General features: G+C 70.8%; 5 protein-coding genes across 5 annotated transcripts in view; 4 read left to right on the top strand and 1 right to left on the bottom strand.

The window, feature by feature from the left end:
* Positions 1–1180: 1180 nt before the first annotated feature.
* AURANDRAFT_70894 (expressed protein) lies at positions 1181–3835 on the top strand (the record flags this gene model as incomplete). The annotated part of the gene is made up of 1 exon (XM_009035689.1): positions 1181–3835. One exon carries the CDS (start codon positions 1298–1300, stop codon positions 3812–3814), a length of 2517 nt encoding a protein of 838 aa, XP_009033937.1.
* A 555-nt stretch (positions 3836–4390) lies between these two features.
* On the top strand, positions 4391–6851 carry AURANDRAFT_61788 (hypothetical protein; the record flags this gene model as incomplete). The annotated part of the gene is made up of 2 exons (XM_009035690.1): positions 4391–6354; positions 6392–6851. The coding sequence occupies 2 exons, from the start codon at positions 4391–4393 to the stop codon at positions 6849–6851; spliced, it is 2424 nt and encodes an 807-aa protein (XP_009033938.1).
* Positions 6852–7122: 271 nt separating this feature from the next.
* AURANDRAFT_36370 (hypothetical protein) lies at positions 7123–8901 on the top strand (the record flags this gene model as incomplete). The annotated part of the gene is made up of 2 exons (XM_009035691.1): positions 7123–8104; positions 8195–8901. 2 exons carry the CDS (start codon positions 7271–7273, stop codon positions 8843–8845), a joined length of 1485 nt encoding a protein of 494 aa, XP_009033939.1.
* Positions 8902–9258: 357 nt separating this feature from the next.
* Positions 9259–13706, top strand: AURANDRAFT_61786 (hypothetical protein; the record flags this gene model as incomplete). Its single annotated transcript, XM_009035692.1, has 4 exons — positions 9259–9978; positions 10036–11246; positions 11324–13081; positions 13349–13706. The coding sequence occupies 4 exons, from the start codon at positions 9259–9261 to the stop codon at positions 13704–13706; spliced, it is 4047 nt and encodes a 1348-aa protein (XP_009033940.1).
* Positions 13707–13777: 71 nt separating this feature from the next.
* AURANDRAFT_61785 (hypothetical protein) overlaps positions 13778–16967 on the bottom strand; it is a gene marked incomplete at both ends in the record, with an annotated part of 10691 nt that continues 7501 nt past the window's right edge. The window contains 3 exons of the mRNA XM_009035503.1: positions 13778–14591; positions 14614–15011; positions 15922–16180. Coding sequence (XP_009033751.1) covers positions 13778–14591; positions 14614–15011; positions 15922–16180 — 1471 coding nt within the window. The remainder of the gene's footprint in view (positions 14592–14613; positions 15012–15921; positions 16181–16967) is intronic.

The following is a 16967-nucleotide window of genomic DNA, read 5'->3' as shown; positions in this document are numbered from 1 at the left end:
CCTTGGCGGGCGCGAGCGCGCACCTCGAGGCGCTCCGAGAGCGACGGCGGCAGCGCGGCCGAGCACGACCGCGCGAAGGCGAGGCGCGGCAGCGGCGCGCCCGCGTACAGGGGCCCGCCGGGCTCGCCCGCGGCGGCGACGGCGAAGTGGAGCGTGGGCACGGCGCTGTACCAGGACGCGGCCACCCGCAGCGGCGACGTCCCCCGGACCAGCTCGTAGAAGCGGCCGCAGTCGAGGGCGCGCTCGCAGACGACGGCCGCGCCCGCGAGCAGCGTCGCCAGCACGTTCACGGCGAGGCCGTGGATGTGGAAGAGGGGCATGACGTTGACGCAGACGTCGTCGGGTTTGAGGGCCAGCGTCTCGCCGATGGCCGTCGCGCCGGCGCACAGATTGCCGTGCGTGAGCGGGACGAGCTTGGGCTTGTTCGTCGTCCCCGACGTGTGGAGCACGAGGGCCACCGTGGCCAGGGTCGCGGGCTCCCGCGGCGGCGGCGCCGCCGCGCGGGCGCGCGGCGCGGCGAAGGCGAAGGCGCCGCACGCGTCGCGGTTCGGCGAAAAGTCGAAGACGGGGATGGACCGCGCGTCGCACTCGGCCCGAGCCCAGGGCGCCGCGACGGCCGCGTCGAGGAGCACGGCCGCCGCGGGCAGGTCGTCGAGCTCGAAGGCGAGCTCGCCGCGCGAGATCGCGCCGCTCAGCGGCGCGAGCGTCCAGTACCTCGTGAGCGCGACGAACGACACCGCCGACGCCGCGGAATTTCTCAAAACCGTCGCGAGCCGCGGCGGCGCCGCGCCGCGCGCGACGCCGGGGAAGAGGCCCTCGCCGGCGGTCCGGGCGAAGGACAGGAGCGCGCCGTAGGTCAGCGGCGCGAGGCCCTCCTCGCCGGCGCCGCCGTAAAAGGCCACGCTCGCCGGGGAGGCGGCGGCGGCGGCGACGACGTCGAGGATGCACGACCCCCGCGGCGCCAGCGCGGCGACGGGCTGGCACGCCTCGTTCGGCGGGGGCTCGAGCGGATGTAAGCCCAATGGATCCGCCATCGTAGGCGTCGGAGGCGTAAATGAATTATCGGGCAGCTGAAGTGCAACAACGAGGGCAAACGAACGCACCTTGTGATCGAGTCGTGCTCTCGAAGAGCGTCACGCTCGCGTCCCGCGTCCGCCCGCGCCCAGCCCCCAAACCGCTCGGGGCGCGCCACATCGTGCACGGAGGCCTCGAGGAAGTCATCCACGCCAAAAAACCTCATCGACCGCCGGCGCGAGACCGCCCGCGAAGCGGCGCGAAACCGCTCTCGAGAATCAAAATGGCCACGCGGCGCCCTTGCGGCGTCTGCGGGAACACGTACGCGGAGAACAAGGACGGCGCCCTGCGGAAGCACAAGTGCGTCGACGCGCTCATCGACGTGCCCGCGGTGCCCGCGGCGGCGCCGGACGCCGCCGCCGAGGACGCGCCCCGGTGGGCCGCGCTGCGGCGCGCGCTCCCCGAGCGGCGGTCGCAGATGGCCGAGGCCGCCGCCGCCGCCGCCGCCGTCGAGGGCGCCCTCGCCGCGCGCGCGGCCCTGTCCGCGGCGCGCGCGGATGCGCGAAAACGCCACGGCATCAACCTCGGCGAGCTCGGCATCGAGGAGGTCGACCGCCGGCTGCAGGCCCTCGGCGGCCCGCCCCTCGCGCCGGGCTTCGGCATGCTCAACGCCAAGCTCGAGCGCCTCGCCGACGCGGCGCTGGCGGCGGAGCGGGCCGAGCAGCCGCCGCCGCCGCCGCCGGCCAAGCGCGCGCGGCCCGCGGCCGCCGCCGGCGAGGAGGCGTGGCTCGCGGCCGTGGCCGACCTCGGCGCGGAGTCGCCGACGTACCCGCGGCGCCGGGAGACCTTCGGCGCCTACGGGTCGTCGCTCGTGCCCGCGACGCGGCGCGCGCGCGTCGTCGGGGCCGGCGTCGCGGGCGCGAAGACGGCCTTCCACGCGTCGCTCGCCGTCGCGGGCGCGAACCCGGCCTTCTACGACTCGCTCGAGGCGGCCCTCGAGGCCGCGGACCACGGCGACGTCGTGCTCCTGGGCCCGGGGGACTGGACGCTCGTCGCGCGGCGCGACCCGAAGAGCGCGACGCGCGGCCGGGGCCACGCCGTCGCGCTGCGGAAATCCGTGGAGATTCTCGGCGCGGGCCGGCCGCGCGTCTCCGTCGTCGCCGAGGCGCCCTTTCACGTCCTCGAGGCGCCCCTGGTCGTGTCCCAGGCCCACGTGCGCTTCGCGAACTTGGACCTCGTCTTCCCGCCGCCGACGTCGTCGTGCCGGCCCAAGGGCGCGTCCGGCCGGCTCTCCGCGGACCGCGCGCTCGTCGAGTTCGACGGCTGCCGCCTCGTGGCGCGGGGCGAGGGCTTCGACGACATCGTGCCCCAGCCCCTGCTCGCCGTGCAGCGCGGCGCCGGCGCCGTGCTCCGGCGGACCGTCGTCTACTGCGGCCCCCGGACGGCGTCCGCGGCGGTCCACGTCGCGCACGCGGACGCGGGGCCCGTCTTCCTCGCGAATTCGGACCTGCGCTGCGACGCGGGGCTGGCCGACGCGCTGGGGGTCGGCGTGCTCGTGTGCCTGCGCGCGATCTCGTCGTCGTGGTCCTACGCGGCGCGCGGGGCCCCGCGCGCCTCCGCGGGCCGCGCGGCCGCGCGGGGCGCGCCCCTGGACCGCGCCGCGCTCGAGGACTGCCCCAAGGTCGTCGGCGTCGCGACGTCGCTGATCCGCGGCGCGGACCGGGGCGTCCACGCGGATCGCGAGGCGCCCGCGGCCTTCCGGCGAGACGTGGCGTTGGAAGGCGGCACGGTCGTCCTCGCGTGCTCGCCGTCGGTGAAGCACGCGGCGCTCGCGGCGGCGGCCTACGCGAAAAAGTCGAAGCAGCCGAAGCGGCCCTGGGACTTTGGGAAGTATGACCTCACGCGGCTGCTGGTCCTCGGGCACGCGGGCACGTCCGTCTTCCGGCGCGTGCCCAAGGACGTGCTCGCGCTCGTCGCGTCCTACGTCGCCGCGGACCGCATCCTCGACATGGTGCCGAACCTGCGGACCCAGGCGAAGCGGCGCTACGAAGCGACGAAGCGGACGCTCGAGTCCGCGCGGAACGCGGCGGCGCGCGCGGCGGCGCTCGTCGAGGCCGCGCGGGCCCCGGGCCGGGTCCTCGACGACGCCGAGAAATGCCGGTCGCTGCTCGTGCAGGTGCCCGGCGCCGCCGACGAGCTCGCGAACGATCTGGAGCTCCGCAAGCGCTACGGCGGGTTGCGGGCCGGCGTGCAGCACCGCGACGCGACGGACTACGGCGTCGACGACGACGTCGCGGCCGACGACTACGCCGTCACCGTGCCCGCGCCGCCGAGTTACGCGCGGCGCTGCGCGGACCACGGCAAGCGCTTCGCCCGGTCGTCGTCGGCGGCGATGACGCTCGGCGTCTGCACCCAAGGCGCGGACCCGAACGATTCGCGCGTCGCGCTCTGCGTCGCGGGCCGCCTCCGCAAGGCCGTGACCCTCGTCTACAACCCGCGGGGCGAACACTTCGAGCCGCGCGTCAAGTTCGGCAAGGGCCTGGCCCGCCGCGACCAGGCCGCGGGCTTCTGGAGCGGCGGGCCCTGCCCGACGTGCCGGCGGGCCACGTCCGTCGTCGTCGACGAGGCCCAGGTCTCCGCGGCGATCTGGGCGTGCCTCCCGGCGCGCTTCCGCGACTGGGCCGAGCGGGACCGCCTCTGCCTGTCCCTCTGCGACCGCGGCCACCTCAGCGGCCAGCTCCTCGCGGGCGGCTACGCGGGCTGCGAGTGCTGCGGCGGCTACGGCGACATGGACTACTGACGCGTAAGAAAGGCTGGCGTGCGCTGGCATACGGCCAGTGCACCGATCAAAACTCAGATTCTGATAGCCTGGATTTAAAAGTCAACATTTTTGTTGAACTTCAGCACTTTTGTTGAAGTTAAATCTTGCGATTTCGCGACCCGAACCAGCGACCGCGCGCAAAAAGCCATCGCAAACGTGCAATTAACGCGCGAATATCATCAAACTTGCTTTGATACGACCATAACCCAATTTTGGCCGTGATTTCAGCCCGCGGACCTCCGCGACACCGCGCCCACGCGCGCGGTCGACGCACAGCCTCTATGGAGGACTAATGACTCTGGCTCCGCCGGCCGGAATTCGATGATTGATCTTTATTAATTAATTTCCTGTGGGTGCACCTAGATGTACGTTGATCGGGGCACTGCATACGGCGCGCGAAGTGAATCCCTCCGCCGGATTCCTGTTGCTGGCGAGGCGGCCGCTTGGTTGTCTGTGGACAGTCACACCCGCCGCCGGCGCCGCGCGCGCGCTTCGTTGCCTGGACGCCTCCGCCGCCTCCACGCCGCGCCGCGCGCTGCAACCTCAAAAGGCGCCATGCCGAGCCAAACGGAAATTGACCGCAATACTCGCGCGGTCAAGGACGCGCTGAAGCGTCCCGCGAACCGGCGCTGCGCGGACTGCGAGGCGCGCGGCCCGACGGTGGCGTGCCTCATGTACCGGACGTTCATCTGCCAGAACTGCGCCGCGGCGCACCGCGAGCTCTTCCCGAGCGGGAAGCTCAAGTCCATCTCGCTCGCGGAGTTCGCGACGGACGAGGTCCGGGCGATGCGGCAGCACGGGAACGAGCCGAGCCGGAAGCTGTGGATGGCCCACTGGGACGCGAGCGACATGCCGGAGCCCGGCGCCCAGGCGAGCCGCGCGGAGCTCAAGCGCTACCTCACGGCCAAGTACGTCGACAAGCGCTGGGCCGGCGAGAAGCGCGCCGTCGACTACGCGGCCGCCGCGCCGAAAGCCGCGGCGCCCGCGGCGGCGCCGCCCGCGCGGCCCGTGGCGGCGCCCGCGCCGCCGCCGGCCCCGACGCCGGCGCCCGCGCCGGCGGCGCCGCCCGCGCCGCCGCGGCCGGGCTACCTCCGCGACGACCCGGGCGTGGTGCCCCCGGAGCAGAAGAAGATCTCCATCTCCTTCGGCAGCCGCGCCTCCGGCGGCGGCGCCGCGCCGCGCCTCGCCGCGCCGCCGGCCGCCGCCGCGCCGCGGCTCCAGATCCGGCCGCCGACGGCCGCCGCGCCGCCGCCCGCGGCCGCGCCGCCCGCCGCGGCCCCGGCGCCGGCCGCGCCGGACCTTTTCGACGCCTTCGCGGCGCCCCCGGCGGCGGAGACGCCCGCGGCGCCGGACATGTTCGCCGCGCCGCCCGCCGCGCCGGCGGCGCCGGACCCCTTCGGCGCGCCGCCCGCCGCGCCGCCCGCCGCGGCCGCCGCGCCGGACCCGTTCGGAGCGCCGCCGGCCGCGGCCGCCGCGCCGCCGGACATGTTCGGCGCGCCGCAGGGCGCGCCGCAGGGCGCGCCGGACCCCTTTGGCGCGCCGCAGGGCGCGGCCGCGCCGGACCCCTTTGGCGCGCCCCAGCAGGCCGCGGCGGCCGCGCCGGACCCGTTCGGAGGCGCCGCGTTCCAGGGCGGCGCCGCGGCGGCGCCGCCCTCGCAGCCGGACCCCTTCGGCGGCGGCGCCGCGCCCCCCGCGGGGCTCCAGTCCATGGGCGCCATGCAGCAGCAGCTGCCGTCCTTCGGCGCCGCGGCGCCGCCGGCGGCCGCGGCGGGCCCCGCGCCGGGCGCCGCGTGCCTCGTCGACGCGGGCGGCGGCGCGTGGGCCAAGGGCCAGGTCCTCGGGAGCCAGGGCGGCGGCGTCGCCGTGCGCGGCCCCGGCGACGGCCCCGGCGGCCGCGTCGTCCCCGCGGCCGCCGTCGTCGAGCTCGCGGCGCCGGGCGGCGCGCTCGCCGTCGGCGCGGCGGTCTTCTACGAGTTCATGGGCCGCGTCGAGCCCTGCGCCGTCGCCACGGTGCACACGGACGCGCCCGACGGCCAGCCCTACTACACCGTGACGCTCGCGTCGGGCCAGAGCCGCACGGTCGAGCCGCACCACGTCCTCGCGCCCAAGACTCCCGCGGCCGCGCCGGCGGCGGCCGCGGCGCCGCCGGCGGCGGCCGCGCCCGCCGACGACGACCCCTTCGCGTCGCTCACGGGCGGCGACGGGCCCCTCGTCGGCGGCGGCGGCGGCGGCGGCGACGCGGCGGCGCCCTCGGCGAAGGCGTCGGATTTCGTCGTCGGCGACCGCGTGCTCTACAAGGCCAAGAAGGGCTCGACGCAGGCGCCGGAGAAGGGCACTGTGCTCAAGGTCCACTGGGACGCCGGCGACCCGCCCTACTACACGGTGACGCTCGACTCGACGGGCGCGGAGCGGCAGACGGACGCGAACCGGCTGGCCAAGTTCGTCCCGGACTACAACGGCGGCCCCGCGACGCCCCAGCGGCCCGCGCAGATGGACTGGCCCGAGCCGCCGCCGTCCCAGTTCGGCCAGGCGCCGCCGGCCGGGGGCTTCGGCCAGGCGCCGCCGGCCGGCGGCCTTCGGCCAGGCGCCGCCGCCGGGCCAGCCCCAGTTCCCGGGCCAGCCCCAGTTCCAGGGCCAGGGGGCCTACGGCCAGCAGCCCCAGTTCCAGTCGCCGCAGCAGCAGATGCCGCCGCGGCAGCCCCAGTTCCAGGGCCAGCCGGGCTTCGCCTCGCCGCAACAGATGACGCCGCAGCAGCAGCAGATGCTTATGCAGCAGCAAATGCGGCAGCAGCAGATGATGCAGCAGCAGATGACGCCACAACAGCAGCAACAGATGATGATGATGAGGCAGCAACAGCAAATGCAGCAGCAGCAGATGCAGCAGCGCCAGGGCGGCTTCCCCCCGCAACAGGGCTTCCCGCCACAGCAGGGCTTCCCGCCGCAGCAGCAGGGCTTCCCGCCCCAGCAGCAGCAGCGCCCGCCCCAGCCCCAGGGCGGCTTCCCGTCGCCCTTCTGACGACCCCGCTTGCTCCCCTCTGTCCCCCGGACGCGGTAATCTCCATTCGAGGGCGTGCGTGTGTGCGGAAGGCGCGGCGCAGGGCGGCGACATGGGCTCCGTCGCCATGTTCTGGTTCACGCGCGCGTCGATCCACGCGGAGCTCATCCTCGTCGACGACCACGACGGCCGCGAAATGACCGTAAAAACCATCCTGCGCTGCCCGACACAAACTTAAAGGTTGGCGATGAAGCTGCGCTTTGCTATTCTGCGAATCGAGCGCCGCCGCCCCTGTTGATTGCCTCCGGCTGCCGCGTCAAACCGCGTTGCGCCGCGACATCCACCGGTTCGTCGACGCCACCCGTCGCGTCCGACCAAGCGCTCGACACCCGCTCCCTCGCGCCGCCCGCGCCGCCGCGTCAACCGCGAAAAAAAACGCCATGGCGCGCCTCGCGGTCTTCGCCGCGACGGTCGGCGCTGCGTGCGCCCTGCGCGGCCCCGCGCCGCTCCGCATGTCCATCGCGCAGCCGCCCGGCGCGTCGACGACGTCCCCCTGGAGCCCGAGCTCCTGGCGGAACTTCGAGGCGAAGCAGATCCCGACGTACCCCGACGCGGCGAAGCTCGCGGCGGCGGAGAAGGAGCTCGCCGGCTGCGCGCCGCTCGTCTTCGCGGGCGAGGTGCGGACGCTCCAGGAGGAGCTGGGCCGCGCGTGCATGGGCGACGGCTTCGTGCTCTTCGGCGGCGACTGCGCCGAGTCCTTCGACGAGTTCTCCGTCGACCACGTGCGCGACACGTTCCGCGTCATCCTCCAGATGGCCCTCGTGATGACCTACGGCGGCGCGCAGCCCGTGATCAAGATCGGCCGCATGGCGGGCCAGTTCGCCAAGCCCCGGTCCAACCCCCAGGAGACCATCGACGGCGTGACGCTGCCGTCGTACCAGGGCGACAACATCAACTGTGAGACGCCGTTCACGGCCGAGGCGCGCGCCGCGGACCCGGACCGCATGGTCAAGGCCTACCACCAGTGCTCCCAGACGCTCAACATCCTCCGGGCCTTCTCCAGCGGCGGCTACGCGGACATCAGCCGCCTCCACAACTGGAACCTCGACTTTGTGGAGCAGACGAACCCGGGGTCGCGGTACCGGTCCTTCGCGGCGCAGGTCGACGAGTCGCTGCGCTTCATGCGCGCCATCGGCGTCGACACGCGGTCGTCGACCTTCTCCCAGACGTCCTTCTACACGGCCCACGAGTGCCTCCTCCTCCCCTACGAGGAGGCGCGCGCCGGCGTCCCGCATCCGCGACGATGTTCGAGAGAGATTTCGACCGGGAAACCCATGAAACATCGTGACCGACGCATCTCGTAGGCGCTCACGCGGCAGGACTCGACGACGGGCCGCTTCTACGACTGCAGCGCCCATCTGCTCTGGGTGGGCGAGCGCACGCGGCAGCCCGAGTTCGCGCACTTCGAGTTCATCCGGGGCATCCAGAACCCCGTGGGCGTCAAGATCTCCGACAAGGCGACGCCCGAGGACGTCATCAAGATCCTCGACACGTTCAACCCGAAGAACATCCCCGGCAAGGTCACGCTCATCACGCGCATGAACGCGAAGAACCTGCGCGAGAAGCTGCCGCCGCTGATCCGCGCGGTGCAGGCCCAGGGCCGCGCCGCGCTCTGGGTCTCGGACCCCGTGCACGGCAACGGCTACACGTCGGAGAACGGCTTCAAGACGCGCAACTTCGACGACATCCGCGCGGAGATCGACGCCTTCTTCGACGTCCACGCGCAGCTCGGCACTCACGCGGGCGGTGTCCACCTCGAGATGACGGGCAAGGACGTCACGGAGTGCCTCGGCGGCGACACGAACGCCGTCACCATGGACGGCGGCCACGGCCTCAGCACGAAGTACCTCACGCACTGCGACCCGCGGCTCAACTCCATGCAGAGCCTCGAGCTCGCCTTCACCATGGCCGAGCGCCTCCGCGAGCAGACGGGCCTCCCGAGCCTCCAGCTCTAGCCGCGCCCCAAGCAGCGCCGGCGGCCGCGCCCCTAAACGAAGGACACCCTGGCCAGAGCGCGCGCGGTGGTGCGCGACGGATCCATGGAAATTCCATCATGATGGACGATGGAAGTGATGGGCCGCGGCGCACTTGTTGAGGGCCGGCGCCACCGGGATCCCGGCGGCGATCCGGCGCGATCTCGAGCGACATCGAGCGATCCCGAGCGCTCCTACGCGCTCGGACGCGATCCCGGCGATCCGGAGCGCGGCGGCGCCGGTCATTGTTGGAAGTCTTGTTGGCGCCGGCAGTGCAATAAAAATGTTGAACTGCAAGGCTTCCCCGCGAAAAAAATAAGTTTGGCCGCACGATGGCGCGCCTCGCGTGGGTGGCCGCGCTGCTGCCCGCTTTGGCGGCCGCGGCGTCGTCGAGCATGGCGCGCGGCGCGGCGTCGTCGAGCGTCGCGACGGTGGAGCTGGCGGGGGAGATCGAGTCCGTCATGGGCCAGCCCTGGGCCGTCATCGACAGCATGTCCGAGTTCTTCGAGACGGAGCACCTCGGCGCCATGGTCGACGACTGGGCCAAGGCCGGGAGCCTCATGTTCGCGCTGCTGCGGAGCTACTGGTACGACCCCGCCATCTACATGATGTATAGCGGGTTCCGCGACGGCACGTTCCTCGGCATCTACAACGTGCAGGACGAGGACGAGGCGCCGCGCATGACGTTCCTGCCCGGCTACAACTGCAGCTGGAACTACACGAAGGCCTGCGGGGCCGCCGACGAGCCCTGCGAGGCGGGCTACAAGGGCGCGAACCCGGCGTGCCGCGCCTACTTCGAGGTCGCGCGGTCCGACGGCTCCGCGAACTGCTCGGGCTGGCGCACGGCGACCAAGGGCTGCGAGTCCGCGTCGAGCGAGGCGCTGGGCCTCCTGGACTGCGTCCTCGAGGACGAGGCCTACAAGTTCGCCGTCTACGACCCGCGCATGCGGCCCTGGTACCTCGCGGCCGCGGACGCGCTCGCGGCGACGGGCGACGTCTACAGCTGGAGCGACGTCTACTCGTTCACGTCGACGGGCGACCTGGGCATCACGGCGACGCGGGTCTACTCGCTCGGCGACGACGCCGAGGCCGAGGGGACGTCGTCGGTGGACTTCGTTCGTCGCCCCGCGTCCTCCAGCTGTTTCTTCGCCCCCGCCGAAACACCTTCCTAGGTCCTGGCGGGCCTCGGCGACCTGCTCGAGGAGGCGACGGACGAGGCGTCCGTCGCGTTCCTCACGGAGCGCGACGGCGCGCTCCTCGCCGTGTCCGAGGGCAACATCACGGACGGCGACGGCAACCGTCTAAACGCCGTCGACTCGACGACGCCGCTGATCGCGGCGGCCGCGGCGCACGCGGCGAGCTTCGGCCCCGCGGACGCGGTCGTCACCGTCGACGACGGCGGCGTCGAGGCCAAGTACTGGTACCACACGGCGCTCGTCGAGGACGACAAGGGCCTGGCCTGGAACCTGACGGAGCTCGTGCGCATCGATTGCGGCACGGACTACTACCTCGACGAAGCGAACCTGCTGTGCAGAAAGTGCGCGTACCCGGCGCGGACCGTCGACGACGCCGCGGGCGGCGTCTACACGTGCACGGCCTGCTTCCCGACCTTCTACGCGGCGACGGACGCCTCCGGCGACGCCTACTGCGAGGCCTGCCCCGAGGGCGGCGTCTGCGAGGGCGGCGCGGACCCGCCGTACAACCAGGCGGGCTACTGGGGCGACCCGGAGTTCCCGACGTCCTACTACCCGGCCGAGGGCTCCGACACGAACTTCGAGTGCTTCGCGGGGTACCGGGGCCGCATGTGCCACACGCTCGACAGCCCCCACTACTACATGATCGGCGACCTGGGGCCCTTCGCGTGCCCGGACTCGGCGGACCTGCGCTGGTTCTCGGTCGTCGGCGGCTTCGGCATCGTGCTGAGCATCTGGGTCTTTCTGAACAAATATCTGCTCGAGGTGTTCCCGTCGCTGGACCTGATGACCTACTTCATGCAGCTGCTGGCCATCATCTGCCGCTTCAACTACGACTACGCGCCCAAGGGCACGGACTACTACACGCTCCTCCTCGACATCGCGCTCTTCGACATCGACATCCTGAAGCCGTCCTGCGTCATGGAGTGGAGCTTCACGCGGTCCGTCGTCGCGCAGTTCGGCGTCGTCATCGTCGGCGTGCTCGTGAACTTCCTGCCCATCGCCTGGACGCTCGCGAAGAAGCTCTGGGCGGAGCGCGACTTCCGGTCGCTGTCGAAGCTCCGGGGGAGCTTCCACTACTACAACGGCTGCGTCGGCGAGCGGGCCTTCGCCGCGGGCGCGTCGGTCCTCGCCCTGCTCGACATGCAGCAGACGACGATGGCCTTCAACGCCTTCGAGTCCATGCCAGCGTCGAGTGATAGGGTTATTTTTTCGCGCAAATCTCGCAGGGAAACGAGAAGAAATCCGACCCTGTCACCCTTGGTAGGTCCATGCGGTGCGACACGTACGCCGGCTACGACGAGCCGTTCATGCGCGAGCAGCCCGACGAGTCCTGCAAGGGCGGTTTCGCCAAGGGCGTCATGGGCTTCGGGATCCTGACGCTCGTGGTCTTCGTCATGGGCGTGCCCCACATGACGTTCCTGAACATCGAGTACGAGTCCCGCGCGCACGGCGGCGTGCACAACGCGCACGTCCAGGACCTGCTGGGCTGGAACTTCGGCGCGTTCCGCGCGCCGCACCACTCCTGGCGCATCCGGCGCCTCTACCTGAGCGTGATCATCTGCGCGGCGGCGACGATCTTCGACGACCCCGCGGTGCAGATCGCGATCGCGCTCGTCGCCGTGCTCGAGTCGTACGCGTCCCACCTCAAGTGCCAGCCCTACATCAACCCGAACCTGAACGCGCTCGAGACCGTGGGCCTGCGGCTCGTGGCCCTGACCCTCTTGATGGGCATCATGCGCGCGGCGAACCGGAGCTCGCGCTTCCAGAACGCCTGGTTCGTCGTCGTCATCGCGGGCCAGTGCTACCACTTCGCGCGCTGCGTGCAACAGGCGACGAAGGAGAGCGGCCGGCGCGGCGCCGTGCTGCGGGCGAAGCACCGCCTGAAGAAGGCCGTGCTGGGCGAGTACGACACGCCAGAGGCGCGACAGAAGCGCGCCTCGAAGAAGGGGCCCGCGATGCAAAGATTGAAAGAGGGCGTCGTCCGGCGCGCGAAGCGGCTGTCGACGATGGTCGTCGAGATGGTGTCGGAGGAGCCCCTGACACCCGTCGACGCCGCCGAGCCGGCGATGGAGGCCGCCGTCGACGCCGCCATGGAGATCTCGAACTCGTTCTCGCCGCTCGCCTGGAACGCGTGGGTCACGGCGAAGCGCTACGACGCCGCGGGCGTGAAGCGCATGACGGCCGTCGCGGAGCAGTGCAAATACATTTTGTCGGACGTGTCCTGCACGTCGGTCTACTCCGCGGACGACCGGTCCATGTACTGGAACAACATCTCGCGCCACTTCCCGGGCATCATCGACTTCGTGACGACGCTCGAGCCGTCGGAGCGGACCATCTTTTTTGGCATCATGTGCCGCCTCCAGCGCTACGTCGCCTCGGCGAAGCACGAGGACATCAGGAAGCGGCGCTACTACGACGTCGTCAACATCGAGGACCGGCCGTCGATGCTCTACTACCTCTGCGCGTGCAGCGGGGACCAGTTCGCCGAGGTGAGCCGGCTCCTGGGCGACGTCGTCGAGGAGCTCGAGAAGGCGCCGCCGGCCGTGTCCATGCAGCTCTTCCACCTGCCCGCGTCGCTGCAGAGCGACGCGGCGAAGAACCTCTTCGTGCCCCGCGAGGAGAGTGACGGGTTCCACGCCAAGGTCTACCGGAGCTTCTCCATGTCGTCCATCGAGTCCGCCACCGACGCCCTCGTGGGACGCATGGAGAGCGTCCTCGAGACCGAGGGCGCGGGCGACGACCACGTCGACCGCGCGGCGAAGAACCAGCACTACTTCGACCGCATCGAGCAGCGCGCCGTCAACCACACGCGCGCGGTGCTCCAGAACCTCGGCGCCTCCGAGGCCCGCGCCGGCGACGCGGCCGAGGACAGCTTCATCGACGACGGCGACGTCGTCCCGCGGAGCGACAGCGACGCGAGCCTGCTCGCGCCCGCGCCGAGCGCCTTCTCCGCGGCGCTCTCCATCTTCAGCTGCGGCATGGCGCCCGGCGCGTCGCCCGGCGGAGCCCCGAGCACCTATACGTTTTAAAAACACCCGTCGCAGCAGAGCGCGCCCCCGGCCTTGCCGTAGTGGTCCGGCGGCCAGACGTCGTCGTGGTGCTCGTCGAGGCCGAGGGTCCGGAGGTAGGCCTTCTGCCGCCGCCACTCGAAGAGCGAGAACACGTAGAGCAGGATCGACGCGATGCCCGCCACGGCCCAGACCGTGAAGAGGGACGAGAAGTCGCTCACCCAGAAGCAGAACGAGAAGTTCGCGCCGAAGTAGAGCGTCGCGATGGCGAGTTTTTGGAGACGCATCTTCACGCGGAACGCGTCCTTGGCCTCCGAGTCGACCTGCTCCGACGTGCGCGTGCCCCAGACCGCGCTGTCCAAGTTCGCGACCGCGAAGATCATGATGGGGATGTTCGTCACGTACATGTTCACGGTCGTGACGACCATGTTCACGAGGAGCCGCCCCCAAGTACCGAGCTCCGTCAGGAGCACGATGGGCACGACGGCCATGAGCAGGGGCACGAGCACGCCCGTCGGGCCGACGAACATGAGCACCAAGAGCACCGTCGCCCAGCCCAAGAACACGAAGAGCGACGCCATCGCCGCGTTCGTGTACACTCTGTCGCCGTTCGTGCGCTCCGCGACCAGCAAAAAGTAAAAAAAATAGATGCCAAACAACACAAAGACACAGGCCTACCAAGTGCGACGGGGTCGGATTTCTTCACATCTTCAGGCGACATTCACGCAAAAAAAACACTCCCGTCGCTCGACGCTGACACAGGCCTGATAGACGTCGAACTCGCCGAACGCCGTCGGGTCGTCCGTCGCGTTGCCGACCCACGCGTACGTCGCCGCCGTCGCGATCGAGTAGGTCATCGTACCCAAGCCGAAGCAGACGCCCGACATGTAGGTCATGAACAGGAACGGCCAGAAGCAAAAGCGGTAGTACTTGCAGGTCAGGTAGGTCCGCGAGAACAGGATCACGAAGTTGCCCACGAGGCCGCCCGTGTACCAGCGGCGCCGTTGGCCGAAGTAGTCGCACCAGGTCTCGGGCACGCAGGTCCGAAAATGAGTCAAATGGCTCATCACCGACCCGGCGCCCGACTGCAAAATGTACATGGTCATGCCGTAGTCCTCCACCATGTCGAGCATGACCAGATCGACGATGGAACGCGACGTCGAGACGTACTTCTCCAGCACCGTCATGCCCTCGTGGACGACGCCGTCCCGCAGCGCCGTCCAGCGGTACATGACGGACATGCCCACGGCGCAGCCGACGCTCCGGAACCAGGAGAAGCCGCCGAGGCCGCCGAACATCTCCAGGTACTCGAGCTGCTGCGTCCGTAGCAGCCAGACCCAGGGGCTGTACTGGGCCGGCCGCGTCTTCGAGCAGACGACGCCCGTGTCGTCGTCCTCGAGGAGGAGGAGAAAGAGCTTCTCCACGTCGGCGAGGCCTCGATCGGACCCCGTGTCGCCGTCCTGGAAGTGGATGGCCGTCGGCGGCGTCGTGCAGCTCCTTCGACGCGACGCGCGCGCGAAGGATCTCGAAATAGAGACGATGCGACATGCGCTTGCCCCGCGGCAGCGCGCCGTTCTTGACCCAGACCTCGAAGGGGTAGGTCTTCAGCGCGCCCTCCTCCTTGGTCTCCTCGCGGTCGCCCGAGAAGTCGGAGGCGCCCGCGGACGCCCGCATCTCGCCCTCGTATCTCCGGCAGCCGAAGAGGTCCGCGTCCGCCGGCGCGGCGGCGTCGATGCCGAGGCAGCGGCAGAGAGCGAGGAGACTATGGCTGGGGTTCTCGGGATCCGTCGAGCCGTCGACGACGAAGGACAGGTGCAGCGGCGGCAAGGTTTCCGGACGTGGGCCGGCTATGCGCCAGGTCGCCATCATCGTTTCTATTTCCAAATCAGACTCGCGATAGACGCAGACGCACGTGCGGATGCCGGCCTTGAACATGGGCCGGTCCTGCAGCGCCACCAAGGGCTGCCTCGGCGCGGCTTCCATGCTGCGGACGTTTGTCGATTCGAGGGAAACGAGCAGTAGTGCACTCGACGGTGCCGGATCGATCCGCCTGCGGCCCGGGCCCGAGTCGCGACAGGGGCCTCGTCGCACTGCAGAGGCGGCGCGCGCGCGCGCTGGGCTAGAGCATGGCGTCGGAGACCAAGGAGCCGGAGCAAGTTGGTATGACCGACGACTGGAACGCGAGCGCGTTGATCGAAACCTTCGTCGGCGACGCGACGGCGGCGCTGAAGCATGCCACTGCGTCCCTGGAGGCGATGCGCGTCACGGCGAGCACCAAGCTCGCGGCCGCGGCGGCCAAGCACGCGGCGGCGCAGCGGACGCTCACGGACGAGCGCACCACCTTCGACCGCGAGGTGCGCGAGGCGGAGGCGCGCAACGCGCGCGCGGATACCCTCGTGACTTTGAACGTCGGCGGAACCAAGTTCACGACGTCGGTCCAGACGCTCCGGGCCGACCCGTCGTCGATGCTCGGCGCGATGTTCTCGGGCCGCCACGCGCTGCGGCCCCTCGACGACGGGTCCGTGTTCATCGACCGCGATCCGACGCACTTCCGCCTCGTGCTCAACTTCCTCCGCGAGGGCACCGTGCCCCCGGCGCTCCGAGGTCGCGCGGGCTCCGACGAGACGCTGCGCGCCGAGCTCCTCGCGGAGGCGAACTACTACCAGGTCCGGGGCCTCACGAGCCTCATCGCCGGCCCCGAGGAGCGGCTGCAGATCTGCGCGGCCGCGGGCGGCGACGTCAAGTTCGACGAGGACCGCCTCCGCGCGCTCGTCGTGCGCGAGCCGGGCCACCCCACGCTCACCATGGACGCGCTTCTCAACAGCGGAAACGTCATCTACGCGCACGACCACACGGCGACGTTCGTCGACGAGAGCGACCGGGCGCCGCCGGCGCCGATCGTCCTCGGCGGCGGGCGCCGCGCGTGGCGCCTCCGGCGCGCGGGCGTCGAGCCCGGCGGCTCGTCCATCGCGTCGCGCGACGAGTTTGCGAAGAACTGGCGCACGTTCACGCTCCGCCGCCTCGACCGGCTCAACTGGACGGGCGTCGTCGCCGCGGGCGGCGCGGTCGCCGCCTGCGCGCTGCCAGTCCCCAAGTGGGCGGCCGCCGGCGACCTAGCGCGCGGCTGGTTCCAGAACAAGACCGTCGGTGTGGATGTCGAGGACTGGGAAGAGATGGAGATTGGTCCTTTCCGTGTTGGACTCGGATGGTGGGCGAACGATTTCGAGGACAGCGACGGCGTAACGCACTCTTTTGGATCAGCTGATTTGTGGCGCTCGAACCAAAAAAGAGATGATCACATCTCCGGCTTTGAAGAATCTGATCTTGATCTCTTTCTCGTCGGTCTTACGGCGGCCAAGGCCCGCGCAAAGATCAAGGAGATCCATCAGGTGCTCAAGGATGCGTGGGCGCCCCAGATGCCGGTCATCATCCGGACGAACGGGGCCATCACCTTCGCCGCGTCCTGGCCGTTGCGCCGTGTCCAGGTCATTCTTCGGCTCTACTCGTCGCCCGCCGAGGTTCTGATGGGCTTCGACATCGATTCCTGCTGCGCTGCCTACGACGGAACGCGACTACTGTGCCTGCCGCGCTTTCGCCGCGCGGTCAACTCATCTCTGAACCTCGTTGATCCGTCGAGACGCTCGCCGTCTTATGAATCGCGGCTCCGCAAGTACGCGCTGCGCGGCTTCGCTGTTTCCGTGCCTGGCTACGACCCGTCGCGCGTCGTCGCGTCCGTCTTCTTCCCAGACGGCGACATCGGGCAGACAGAGGGGTTGGCGCGGCTCCTACTTCATGCGCAGGAGGACTCGAAGCATCCGGCACACGTACCGCGCCCGTTCCAGCAGCTTCCTTCGACGCTCGCCGGTTTGGACGGCGACGTCGTGGAGAGCAGCCAGAAGC

The sequence above is a fragment of the Aureococcus anophagefferens genome (genome assembly GCF_000186865.1).
Source record: "Aureococcus anophagefferens unplaced genomic scaffold AURANscaffold_3, whole genome shotgun sequence".
Lineage (NCBI taxonomy): Eukaryota > Pelagophyceae > Pelagomonadales > Pelagomonadaceae > Aureococcus > Aureococcus anophagefferens.
Note: the sequence above shows the minus strand (reverse complement) of the source record. Positions and strands in the feature narration are given on the sequence as shown.